Source organism: Syngnathus floridae, chromosome 5 (assembly GCF_059516105.1).
Source record: "Syngnathus floridae isolate MCC-2025c chromosome 5, RoL_Sflo_1.0, whole genome shotgun sequence".
Classification (NCBI taxonomy): Eukaryota; Metazoa; Chordata; class Actinopteri; order Syngnathiformes; family Syngnathidae; genus Syngnathus; species Syngnathus floridae.
This window is the reverse complement of record NC_142417.1, coordinates 17,964,807-17,977,981: the sequence shown is the minus strand read 5'-3', so window position 1 is coordinate 17,977,981 and position 13,175 is coordinate 17,964,807. Positions and strand designations below refer to the sequence as shown.

General features: G+C 46.6%; 1 protein-coding gene across 1 annotated transcript in view; it reads right to left on the bottom strand.

Annotated features, from left to right (window-relative positions):
* The window catches only part of pdzd2 (PDZ domain containing 2), a 293,772-nt gene that overhangs the window by 243,590 nt on the left and 37,007 nt on the right, over nt 1–13,175 (bottom strand). The window contains exon 5 of the mRNA XM_088374954.1: nt 10,152–10,297. Within this exon, the coding sequence (XP_088231080.1) occupies nt 10,152–10,297 (146 nt within the window). The remainder of the gene's footprint in view (nt 1–10,151; nt 10,298–13,175) is intronic.

The following is a 13,175-nucleotide window of genomic DNA, read 5'->3' as shown; positions in this document are numbered from 1 at the left end:
AAGAGGTGGCATGCATGGGAGACTGAACTAGTGCACCTGTCCAAGATAACCCTGCCCAGGTGCTACACTCATCCTCGCCTGGATCAATCTAGCTGTAAGAGCCTGTGAGCAGGCATATGGCTCAGTGGCATATTTGAGGACAGAGAATTTGGAGGGAGAAATCGAAGTTGCAGCCCAATCACGAGTTGTCTCCAAGAAGCAACAATCTATCCCCCGGTTCGAGTTGTGCGCTGCCCTGACAGGTGCACAACTCTATAAGGTCATCAGCACAGAGTTAACTCTGACCATGCGAAACTGTACCTTCTTGTCAGACTCCACTAATGTGCTATCCTGGTTGAGCTCAGACTCATGCAGGTACAAGGTCGTCATGGGTACACGTGTGGCAAAAATACAAGAGTTAACAGACGCTGGCACATGGAGGTACGTGCAATCACGAGACAACCCGGCAGACAATATAACCCTTGGCCTCACCCTCAAAGACAGCAGCCAGAGAAGGCTCTGCACTTCTGAGACAACCACCTTGTTACTGGCCTAAGCTAACTCCTGCATCTCAGAGCGACACAGAAGGTGAGCTGAAGAGACACATTGTGTTGACCATGTCTACAATACGAGACTTGGGACGGCTTCCTGGAGGCCATTGGCCATCAGCTTCATGGCGTGGCCGATTCCATGAGCCCCCTCACTGCTGAGTCCTATGCTACTGCCGAGCTGGAAGCCTTACAACAAGCTCAAAGGGAGTCATTCCCTGAGGACGTCACCCAGTTAAAGGCCAAAAAAAGTCACCTTCTTCTACTCTCACCTGAACTTGATGAGAAAACAGCGCTCATCAGAGCAGGAGGCTGTCTTTGCTATAATTCTGACCTAGCCATGGAGGAAGCGTACCCTATTGTTCTAGATGCCAAACATGATCAGAATCATCACACAGGGCTATGATGTAAAGCTTCAGCATCTAGGCCCAGAACAAGTATTTGCAGAGATCAGGAGAAAATACTGGGTGCTATGAGGGCGCGAAGCTGTTCGCCGACACCAGAAATCCTGTGTGGAGTGTAAGAAGTGAAAGGGTCAACCAAATCTTACTTTTCCTCCAGCCAGAGTACGTCTCTTCAAACCAGCATTCCATTCTACAGGTGTAGACACCATGAAGAAAAGAAACTAAAAGAGGTGGGGAATATTAATGTCTAATAACAAGGGGAGTCCACCTCGACCTGATCCCCAGCCTGGACACAGATACATTCCTGATGGCCCTGAGGCATTTTGTAGCCCGACGAGGTAAGCCCAAGGAGATTCTCTGTGACCAGGGAACAAACTTCCAAGGAGGAGAACGGGAACTACAGGAAGCATTTCAAGAGCTTCATCTTGACTCGGCTACAGATCGCAGCATGGAGCGCACGGGGAAAAACAAAGGGAGGTGGTCTATGTTTCTACATTAATAAAGTTTGGTGTTGAAAGAGTCTTGTAGCCCTCTCCTTTTTATTAACTGCCGGCTGTTTTATTCACTACGTGAGTTCTCCTCGACGGTAATGGCGACTGTTTACATTTCACCGCACGCACGTGCGATCGAAGCTACGAAGCTGCTGGCTGACCAGGTAACAGACATGGAGGAAAAAACTACCAAACTCACTGTTAGAGTGGTGCTCACTCTTATTTGCAAGAACCACACGGGAGACAGTATGCCCTTTTAGCACTTGCAAGTGGAGAAAACGTTCGTCACTGTAGCATACAGAAATGTTCAAACGCAGCCTGCCTTTGGTCTCTTGCAAGAGCATATTTACTGAGAGAAAGCAGGGTGGGGGTGACAAGTTTGGTGAACCCCCGGCGTTTGGTGAGATAAGAGCAGGGAGTGTTTTACGATCTAATGTAAACGAAACTTTGATTGCGTCCTCTGCAGCTGGTCAACCACTGCAGAGGATGCAAGCACTTTATTTTACTGCGTTGTGAGAACAGGGCAAGTTTGGTTAATCATTATAGTCTACATTCCAACATAATCATACGATCAAAATAATTTATCAACCCTAACACTCACTGATGATTGTTTTGGGTGATTTTAACAGAGCAAACCTCACACACGAACCCCCCAAATACAGACAGCACACAACGTGTCCCACCAGAGGGACACAGACACTGGACCACTGCTACTCCGTAATAAAGGACTCATACCGCTCTGTGCCCCGTGCAGGTTTAGGACTCTCGGACCACTGTCTAGTTTATCTGATCCCAACCTACAGGCAGGAATTAAAAACTTCTAAGCCTGTGGTGAGGACTGTGAGGAAATGGACAGTGGAGTCAAAGCAGGACCTCCAAGCCTGCTTTGACTGCACCGATTGGGGTGTTTTTGAAGCTGCAAGTTCTGACCTGCATGAACTCACAGACACTGTGACATCATACATCAGCTTTTGTGAGGACTTGTGTGTGCAGACTAAGACCTTCTGTTAGTACAACAACGACAAACCGTGGTTTACACCAAACCTCAGGATGCTGCGCGAAGCCAAGGAGAGGCCTAGAGGAGTGGGGACCGTGACCTGTTCAGGCAGCCCAGGAACACACTGACCCGAGAGATCAGGAAAGCTAAGAGGAGCTATGGGTAGAGTTTGGAGAGACACCTCTCTGCCAATCCTGATCCCTCATCAGTGTGGAAAGGCCTGCAGAGCATCATGGGCTTCAAGAGACCAACCCTCTTGTCCTGTGTAGAACCCAAGGCTTGCAAACCAGCTAAACGGGTTTTACTGCAGGTTTGAACGGTCCAGCCACACAACGGGACCTCCGGCATCACAATAGACTTCCACACCTCCCCCCACAACCCCCCTGTTCACACCTCCAACGCTGCTATCACCTACTCACTCTCTTTCAGAAGCTGCACCCGCACTTCAGATCGGCAAGGGGGAGGTGTGTCAGATGTTCCGGAGACAGAAGGTCGGGAAGGCACCTGGCCCAGACAGTGTGATCCCCTCCTGCCTGAAAGTCTGTGCTGAACAGCTGGCACCCACCTTTGAATGGATCTTCCCTGGAGCTGTGTGAGATGTCCTTGTGCTTCAAAAGCTCCACCATCGTACCGGTGGCAAAGAACCCCGCCATCACAGGATTGAATGATTACAGACCCATTGCCCTGACATCTGTGGTCATAAAATCCTTTGAGAGCCGAGTGTTGAGCCACCTGATGCACATCACGGGCCCCCTGCTTGACCCCCTGCAGTTTGCCTACGAGGCAAACAGGTCGGTGGACGATGCAGTCAACATGGGGCTGCACTACATCCTGCGCCACCTAGACACCCCAGATACGTACGCCAAAATCCTGTTTGTGGACTTCAGCTCGGCGTTCAACACCATTGCTCCTGACATCCTCCACCAGACGCTCATCCAGTTTGCGGTGCCTGCCTCCACCTGTCAGTGGATCACCTGCTTCCTGACCAACAGGAAACAGCATGTGAGGCTGGGGACCATCACATGAGACACCCGGACCACCAGTACTGGTGCCCCACCTAGGGCTGCGTACTCTCCCCACTGCTCTTCTCTCTCTACACCGCTCTTCTCTCTACACCAGGGGTGCTCAAACTTTTTCAGCTTACGAGCTACTTTTAAAATGACCAAGTCACAAAGATCTACCCACTACAATAAATAAATAAATAAATAAATAAATAAATAAATAAATAAATAAATAACACAGTGCGTGTATTTTTGAAACGCACTTAGAAAATGACATTGTGAGAAAAAAGTCCAACTCCCATTCCGTATGAAAGTGATACGTTTTTGGCTTCTTACTTGGTCCAGCAACCCCACTCATTTTTGATGGTCATAAACTTTCTTTTGTTTAAAAGAAAAAAACGAGTGCGTGCGTTGATTAGCTTATAAACTTTGGCGGTTTGTGTGTGTGTGCGGCCGTTAAACAAGCTGCGGTGAGGGGTTGTAGTCACTGTCTATTACGCATGTGCGGTTCACTGTGATTGCCTCCCGACAGGCGTACCTGTATGTCAATCAAGCGATGGGCTGAATTCTAGCATACAGTATTTTTTTTTTAAACGTCATGCGATCAACCAGTAGTAGCTTGGCAATCGACTGGTCGATCGCGATCGACGTATTGAGCACCCCTGCTCTACACCAATGATTACTCTTCAGGCGACTCTTCTGTGAAGCTCCTAAAGTATGTGGATGACACCACTCTCATCGGACTGATCCAGGACAGTGACGAGACTGCGTACAGACAGGAGATGGGGCGGTTGGTCCACTGGTGCAGCCAAAACCACCTGGAGCTGAACCCGCTCAAGACTATGGAGATGAAAGTGGACTTCAGGAGAGACCCTTCGCCACTTCCACCCCTCACCATCCTCAGTAATGCTATTCCCACCACAGACACCTTCAAGTTCCTGGGATTCACAATCTCCCGGGATCTGAAATGGACCGGCCACTTCAGGAGAGACCCTTCACCATTTCCACCCCTCACTATCCTCAGTAATGCTATTTCCTCCACAGGCACTTTCAAGTTCCTGGGATCCACAATCTCTCGGGACCTGTAATGGACCGGCCACATGAACTCTGTCTGGAAGAAGGCCCAGCAGAGGTTGTATTTTCTGAGACAGCTCAGGAAGTTCAACCTGCCACAGGAGCCACTGAAGACCTTCTACACTGCTATCATCCAGTCTATTCTCTGCACCTCCATCACTGTCTGGTTTGGATCGGCCACCAAATAAGACAAGCACAGACAGCAACGGACAATCAGGTCTGCAGAAAAGATAATCCAGAGCAACCTCCCATATACTGTCCAGGACCAGGAAACGTGCAAGTCACATCTCTGCAGACCCTTCTCATCCAGGTCACAGTCTGTTCAAACTACTCCCCTCCAGATGGCGTTTCAGATCGGTGTACGCCAAAACCAGCACACACAGACACAGCTTCTTCCCGCAGGCTGTTGCTCTGATGAATTCACACCACTCATAGAGACTCAGAGACATCACTGTGCAATAAGATCCTGATCTCATTTTTTTTTTTTATTATTATTCGGTGTTTTACCTGGTAAGCCAATTGAGAACATTTACAATGGCGACCTGGAGGCAAGGTGTGTGAAGTGTCTTGCCCAAGGACACAACGACATGTGACTGTGAAAGATTTGGGAACCACCAACCCTCCGGTTACTAAACGACCCGCTCTACTGCCTGAGCCACAGCTGCCACACTCCCTTTCGCCACTTAAATGTTGTTAGTTGCCTGAATGTTGTCACTCAAATGTCGTACAGAGGTTGAGATCAACCGGAGTCAAATCGCCTCTTTGGCATGTACAAATTTGGTCAATAAAGCTTATTCTGATTCTGTTTCTGAAGCAACAGCTTGCTGGACAGTAAATCAAGTTTGCCTTCAACCCTCCCGGAGCCCCACACTTCGGAGGATGCTGGGAATGAGAAATCCGCTCGTTGAAGACCGCTCTTAGAATCACCATTGGAACCCAGATAGTGACCAATGAGGTGCTGCGCACAGTGTTGATTGAAGCAGAGGGGTTGCTCAATTCAAAGCCCTTCGGCTACACCTCGTCAGAGGTAGCAGACCCCGAACCCATTACTCCCAACTGTCTCCTCATGGGGTGGCGGGATGCATCGCTGCCACAAGTCGTCTATGAAGATTCACAGATTGTTGAGTGGAAAAGATGGAGGCACAGTCAAGTGCTTGCTGACCACTTTTGGCGGCATTTCCCGAGGGACTACCTGCCAGGACTTCAAGCACACCAGAAGTGGCAGTCTGAATCAGCAAATATACACGTTGAAGATGTGATGATCGTTGACAACCAGCTACCACGAGCCTTTTGGCCCGTAGGGAGAGTCTCTCAGGTGATTCCCGGACCGGACACCCAAGTCAGATCAGCAGAAGTGAGTGTGAAGGGAAGAACCTACGTCAGACCTGTGGCAAGACTTGTTTGCCTGCCCTACCTAAGGACAATTAATCACACCTTGGAGTATCCTTTTCTGTTGTTCATATTCACAAGTGAATAGGGGGGCAGGTGTAGAAAAGAAGGCTAGAGGACTATGAGACTGTCTCTGTTAGAGATTTGCTCACTCCAACTTATTTTGCAAGAACCACACGGGAGACAAGCAAGTCCTTTTAGACACCTGCAGGTGGAGAGCTCACATTTTGAAGGAGTGAAGTCTAAAACTCTCCCTCCTGCAAGGGCATATTTATTAAGAGAAACAGAGTGGGGGTAAGAGTAGGCTGAATAGGAAGCCCTTGTGCTCTAGTCAAAACATATCAAGGGGTGTTTTACGACCTTGTGTAGGATGGGACAAGTTATCTTATTCATTACCGGTTGCATTCCAACATAATCATACGATAAGGATAATCTGAAAAACCCTAACAGTCTCCTTTAAGAGGGCAGAGCTTAGAGCCCGCGCGGTGTCATATGTGAAGGAGAAATGAGGAAGAGAAAAGAGACAGTGGCGATAGTTTGCGAGTTCGGATTTCAGTAAGTTTAAGTTTAGTTCAGCCTAGTAGTTTACCCCGCTTCAGAGTGTGGGTAAAGAAATTAAGTTTCACACGTTCCTCTTTGGCTGCCAGTTAGTAATACGAAATGTCCTTGCGCATGTTTAAAAGAGCTATTGTCGTGGTTTTGCATCCGCGTGTACAACTTTGAGTTGCACTATCTTACATATATTTTTGTGATATTTACATTATTGTAGATAATATATGATTAACACTATAATAATATTATATAATTATTATTTGTTTTATAGAGTCACCCACACCCACATAGGCACAGTTGTACTGAGGCTGCCAATCTAATTAAAACTTTAGAAACCCTTAAACCACCTCTCTTTCTTGGACTTGCTACAGTGTTCGGCATTACCCCACCAGCGCATAAGTGTTACGTTTGTTCCCAGTTCTTTATCTTTAATGCTCGCTATTCTAACAGAAATTACCAAGAGGCAGCCTTCACAGTTTAACTATTTAATGTATGCCAGACTCCCACCTCCGGCAGAGCTTTTCCCACGTCCCGGGGGAGGCGGGGGACATTGAGTCTGAGTGGACCATGTTCCGCGCCTCCATTGTTGAGGCGGCCGACCGGAGCTGTGGCCGTAAGGTCGTTGGTGCCTGTCGTGGCGGCAATCCCCGAACCCGCTGGTGGACACCGGCGGTAAGGGATGCCGTCAAGCTGAAGAAGGAGTCCTATCGGGCCGTTTTGGCCTGCGGGACTCCGGAGGCAGCTGACAGGTACCGGATGGCCAAGCGGAACGCGGCTTCGGCGGTTGCTGAGGCAAAAACCCGGGCGTGGGAGGAGTTCGGTGAGGCCATGGAGAATGACTTTCGGACGGCTTCGAGGAAATTCTGGTCCACCATCCGGCGTCTCAGGAGGGGGAAGCAGTGCAACGTCAACACTGTTTACAGTGGGGATGGCGTGCTGCTGACCTCGACTCGGGACGTCGTGAGTCGGTGGGGAGAATACTTCGAAGACCTCCTCAATTCCACCTACACGCCTTCCATTGAGGAAGCAGGGCCTGGAGACTCTGAGGCGGATTCTCCAATCTCTGGGGCCGAAGTCACTGAGGTAGTCAAAAAACTCCTCGGTGGCAAGGCCCCGGGGGTGGATGAGATCCGCCCGGAGTTCTTAAAGGCTCTGGATGTTGTGGGGCTGTCATGGCTGACACGCCTCTACAACGTTGCGTGGACATCGGGGACAGTGCCTCTGGATTGGCAGACTGGGGTGGTGGTTCCCCTCTTTAAGAAGGGGGACCGGAGGGTGTGTTCCAATTACAGGGGAATCACACTCCTCAGCCTCCCTGGTAAGGTCTATTCAGGGGTGCTGGAGAGGAGGGTCCGTCGGGAGGTCGAACCTCGGATTCAGGAGGAGCAGTGTGGCTTTCGTCCTGGCCGTGGAACAGTGGACCAGCTCTACACCCTCGGCAGGATCCTCGAGGGTGCATGGGAGTTCGCCCAACCAGTCCACATGTGTTTTGTGGACTTGGAGAAGGCGTTCGACCGTGTCCCTCGGGAGGTTCTGTGGAGGGTGCTTCGGGAGTACGGGGTGCCGAGCCAACTGATAAGGGCGGTTCGGTCCCTGTATCACCGATGCCAGAGTCTGGTCCGCATTTCCGGCAGTAAGACGGATTCGTTCCCAGTGAGGGTTGGACTCCGCCAAGGCTGCCCTTTGTCACCGATTCTGTTCATAATTTTTATGGACAGAATTTCTAGGCGCAGCCGAGGCGTTGAGGGGGTCCGGTTTGGGGACCTCAGCATCGCGTCTCTGCTTTTTGCAGATGACGTGGTGCTGTTGGCTTCTTCAGGCCGTGATCTCCAGCTCTCGCTGGAACGATTCGCAGCCGAGTGTGAAGCGGTCGGGATGAGGGTCAGCACCTCCAAATTCGAGTCCATGGTCCTCGATCGGAAAAGGGTGGAATGCCCTCTCCGGATCGGGGATGAGATCCTGCCCCAAGTGGAGGAGTTCAAGTATCTTGGAGTCTTGTTCACGAGTGAGGGGAGGATGGAGCGTGAGATCGACAGGCGGATCGGTGCAGCGTCGGCAGTAATGCGGACCCTGTACCGGTCCGTTGTGGTGAAGAGAGAGCTGAGCCAAAAGGCAAAGCTCTCAATTTACCGGTCGATTTACGCTCCTACCCTCACCTATGGTCACGAGCTATGGGTCGTGACCGAAAGAACGAGATCTCGTATACAAGCGGCCGAAATGAGTTTTCTCCGCAGGATGTCCGGGCTCTCCCTTAGAGATAGGGTGAGAAGCTCGGTCATCCGGGAGAGACTCGGAGTAGAGTCGCTACTCCTCCACGTTGAGAGGAGCCAGATGAGGTGGCTCGGGCATCTTATCAGGATGCCTCCTGGACGCCTCCCTGGGGAGGTGTTCCGGGCATGTCCCACCTGTAGGAGACCCCGGGGACGACCCAGGACGCGCTGGAGAGACTATGTCTCTCAGCTGGCCTGGGAACGCCTTGGGATCCCCCGGGATGAGCTGGATGAAGTGGCTGGGGAGAGGGAAGTCTGGGAGTCCCTCCTAAAGCTGCTGCCCCCGCGACCCGACCCCGGATAAGCGGAAGAAGATGGATGGATGGATGGATGGATGTATGCCAGGAAGATCACAGCTGTGGAGCCTTCTCTGCGAGATGCGGAAGAAGGTCTAACTCCCATCACCAAGGTTCCTGCTCTTATACTACTCTGGGCCGCCTTCCTGCAAGGAGGTGGCTCTGCCTAGCCTGTGTGATAATGTGCGACCTTGTAGTCTTAACTGAGAGTGACTTCTACGTATGTGCAAAGAGTGTCATAGAGAAGAGAAAGCTAATGAAGCAAGAGAAAGGTTACAGCTAATGAAGCAAGAGAAAGGTTACAGCAATATAACGGCATAGTTCAAGCTACCTAGGTAATCACGTGTCAAAGAGGCCTATTCTAACATAAGCCAACAATATTTTTCACCTGGGATGAATAAAGTTTGGTCTAAGGAAAAACCAAACAAACAAAAACTTGGATTGGCAGATTGCATGCATGAGACAAAAGAGTGTGTTTTCATTTGCAATGTACGTAAACAAACCCCTTTCTTTGGCAGACTTCAATGGTTGTGTGCCAAAACAATACGTCGGATGGACTGAGATGTTAGTCTGCACTAGACCCAAAATGCGATGATTCCACAGATAGACAAAAAAAAAACTTCAGTCCTCAATCCTTTTTGATCTGTCCCTGGGAGAAAAATGCCCACCTCTGTATTATTATTGTTATAATTATTGTCTGTAAGATACACATATTTTTGATGTAATGGAGTAGAAGTAGTATTTCTTCTCATTCATACTCAAGTAAAAACAAATTGTTGGATGAAAACTACATCAATCAAAAAAGTAACTTAAATGTAGTGCATTACAGCCATCTCTGGCCAATAGTCTTACTTTAAGTACAGTATTCCCTTCGCATTTTCAAAGATTCACTATTGTATTAAGCATTATGTATGTATGTATGTATGTATGTATGTATGTATGTATGTATGTATGTATGTATGTATGTATGTATGTATGTATGTATTGATTTATTTATTTATCTATTTTTTTGAATAAGGATAAAGCACATTAACGACCATTAATGATAATTACAAATACTAATAAACATCAGGTTTAAAAAAACAAAAAAACATAGCTACAGAAAGCATGCCCAAGAAAACACACGAGACAAGGCAGTAGAAAAACAAACCTGTGAATTGTTCCTCCCTCTTCAATATGAGCTATATTAATACCATGAGGAGAGCGCTTGGAACCACGCCCACCAGTTATCTGTATGCCCAAACCCTCTTGGCCTTTCACCAGGTGCATTTTCCAGATGTGGCAAGCTTCCCTTGGCTTTAAGAAAAAAGAAAAACAAAAACAAACCATGTAAATGTGTTTTGCTTGTATTTCAATACAATACAAATGTATTGATATGGTGCATTTGTCAACAGCTGCAGCTGCAACAAAGCACTTCACATATAGCAATGAGACAACCACAAGTTAAAGTCAAAAAACAAAAACGGGTCTTGAAATGAGTTCTAAAAATGGGCAGTGGCCTAACATTTGTGGGGAGTGCCATTTCAGAGGAAAGGACCAGGAACAAAAAAAGATCCCCCTGAGGCTCCACTTGGTCTTTGGCACGTCCAGTAGCGCCTGGTCTGCGTAAAGGTGGAGGAGATCAGTGAGGTTAACTGGGGCAAGGCCATTTAACAATTTTAAAACAAATAGAAGTATTCTAAAATAATAATTGATTTGTACATGTGGTTTTTGGCATCCTGGAGTCCACTCTTCTTTGGAGTTACAGGGGGATAAACCTAGAAGTTATAGCATGGAGGCCTTGATCCAGCAGTTTAACTGGGTCAAAAGATGAGTACCACCCTATGACAAGTCCTTTTACAGTTCCTCAACTGTCATTCAGGGACTTTTTCAGCACCTTTTGTTTTACGTACCATATTGCATTTGCCATCTTCGACGTGCAAAAAGTTGCATTTCACTGTGCCTTTAGTTTAAAAGGGACCACGCGGGTGGGATAGTCCATTTTTGTCAATTACGCTTCCTATTATTTGTCTTGAAACGTGTCCTTGCTTTTTAAATTTACTTAAGTTTTGACTGTTGCGGCTCTGTTCACACCTGTTTTCAAAACCTGATTGAAAACATTTTGTTGAAACCTCTGAAAAATGTACAGCAGTGAGAGGGACAAACTGGCATTAACTTCCACCCTGCTACAACAACAAAGCGCTCTGTGGTAATGAAAGAAATACAAAGCATAATATTCACAAACCGAATGCTTACCATAAAAATGAAGTGTACATTTGCCGCAGGAAAAGTTATAAAAGGGAAGCTAAAGCTGTTCGTTTTATCAAAATTAAGCAATTTCCACTGAGAAGTCAAAGCATCTATGTTTAAATATTTAATAATAATAATAATAATACATTTTATTTATAAGGCGGCTTTCAAGGCACTCAGGGTCGCCGTACAGACGTATAACATAAAAAATGACCGGCGAGCAGCGGCAGCAAGTCGTGCCAGCGTTCACTCACCAGTAGACACAATTACAACATATTATCAAGATAAAAAAAAATGTGACCTACTTATACACTATGTACAAAAAAGCTGCGTTAGCTTAGCTTAGGCGCTGCGCAGCCAGTTAAATTAGGATTTAATTTTGCCAGTTGATAAATACAGAAGGCATAAGCATGCAACAAACACAGAGATTAATATAATAGACATTTTATTATTTTTCATATAGTGTAAGATATTATTTGTTATTTATTTCTATTTTTAATGTTTTTGTCTTAACTGTATGAAAATGTTAAATGTATGCTGAATTTGGAAAAGCAATAATAAAAATGTTCTTGAAAAAATTAAAGTCCCAATGATTGTCACACACACAACTGGGTGCGGTGAAATTTGTCTCTGCATTTAACCCATCCCCGAAGGGAGCAGTGAGCAGCAGCGGTGCCGCACTCGGGAATCATTTGGTGATCTAACCCCCCAATTCCAACCCTTAATGCTGAGTGCCAAGCAGGGAGGCAATGGGTCCCATTTTTATAGTCTTTTTGGTATGACCCGGTCAGGGTTTGAACCCACAACCTTCCAGTCTCAGGGCGGACACTCTACCACTGGGCCACTGAGCTGTTCTGCTGAGTATGAACGTGTCTGGTTGTGTACACATTAAGTCACGTTATGGTTGGGGGTAGGGGGTAGTAATTGTAATGTCCCTACCAAAGCTTAGACCAAACCTACGCCATTGGTCATGGGTTTAGTTTGCACATCAGAAAAATTGTCTGTTTAGGAACATTAAAGCGTTTCCAGTGATTTCAACATGCCAGGAGATCCTAGTGTAGACAACGTACGTCAAAAATATGGACAAGGAATGCCCCCTTTGTTTTAAAATGTCAGAATTTCCTGGGATTGAGTGAGTCTCATTGACAGCATAGCTACAAATATTAGATCTCGCAAATATTTTTGACACTGTGATCCATTGGTGGTGATGGAATAATTTATTATGAGCTACGTATATACAAGCTTTAAAAACTATACTATAATAATGAACCATGGGTTGGATTTACCTCATTGTAGCGATGCATTACATCACACAGGACAGATGGCAGAAATCCTCCTAATTCCATTATGGTTATAATCCATGATAGAGCCTCATGTCTACGCCAATCACTGCTTACAGTAAGGGATGAAAATCCAGTGTTCATGTTTGGTTGGCCATGTGATTAACAATAACACTGAAAAAACAATGCGATATGTAATACTACAAGTTAAAAATACTGCCACAAGCTCTAGAAATAATGGATCTATGTTTATGTCAAAATGAAAATACATCACTTAACAATAAAGGTGTGCAAAATATATCAAATTAAATGAGCTTTAACAGTTGGTTTAAAATAAATCGAAATGACGATATGCATTATGATAAAAAGTCAAAAATAGTTTTTAACCATGTAGGCCAGATCAGTGTGAAGTTATTTTTTCATCAAATCAAATATTTTGTGTAATACTGATTTGAGGTAATTAAATCAACTTCTATTCAACTGCTAATGCGGAGAAACCAGCTCAGTAGTGGTAAACATGTGGGTTAGAGAAAGACAGCTAACCCTAACCCATACCAGAGGATTGTTTATATACCGTAATTTTCGGACTATAAGTCGCTGTTTTTTTCATAGTTTGGGTGGGGGGGCGACTTATACTCAGGAGCGACTTATATATGTTTTTTTTC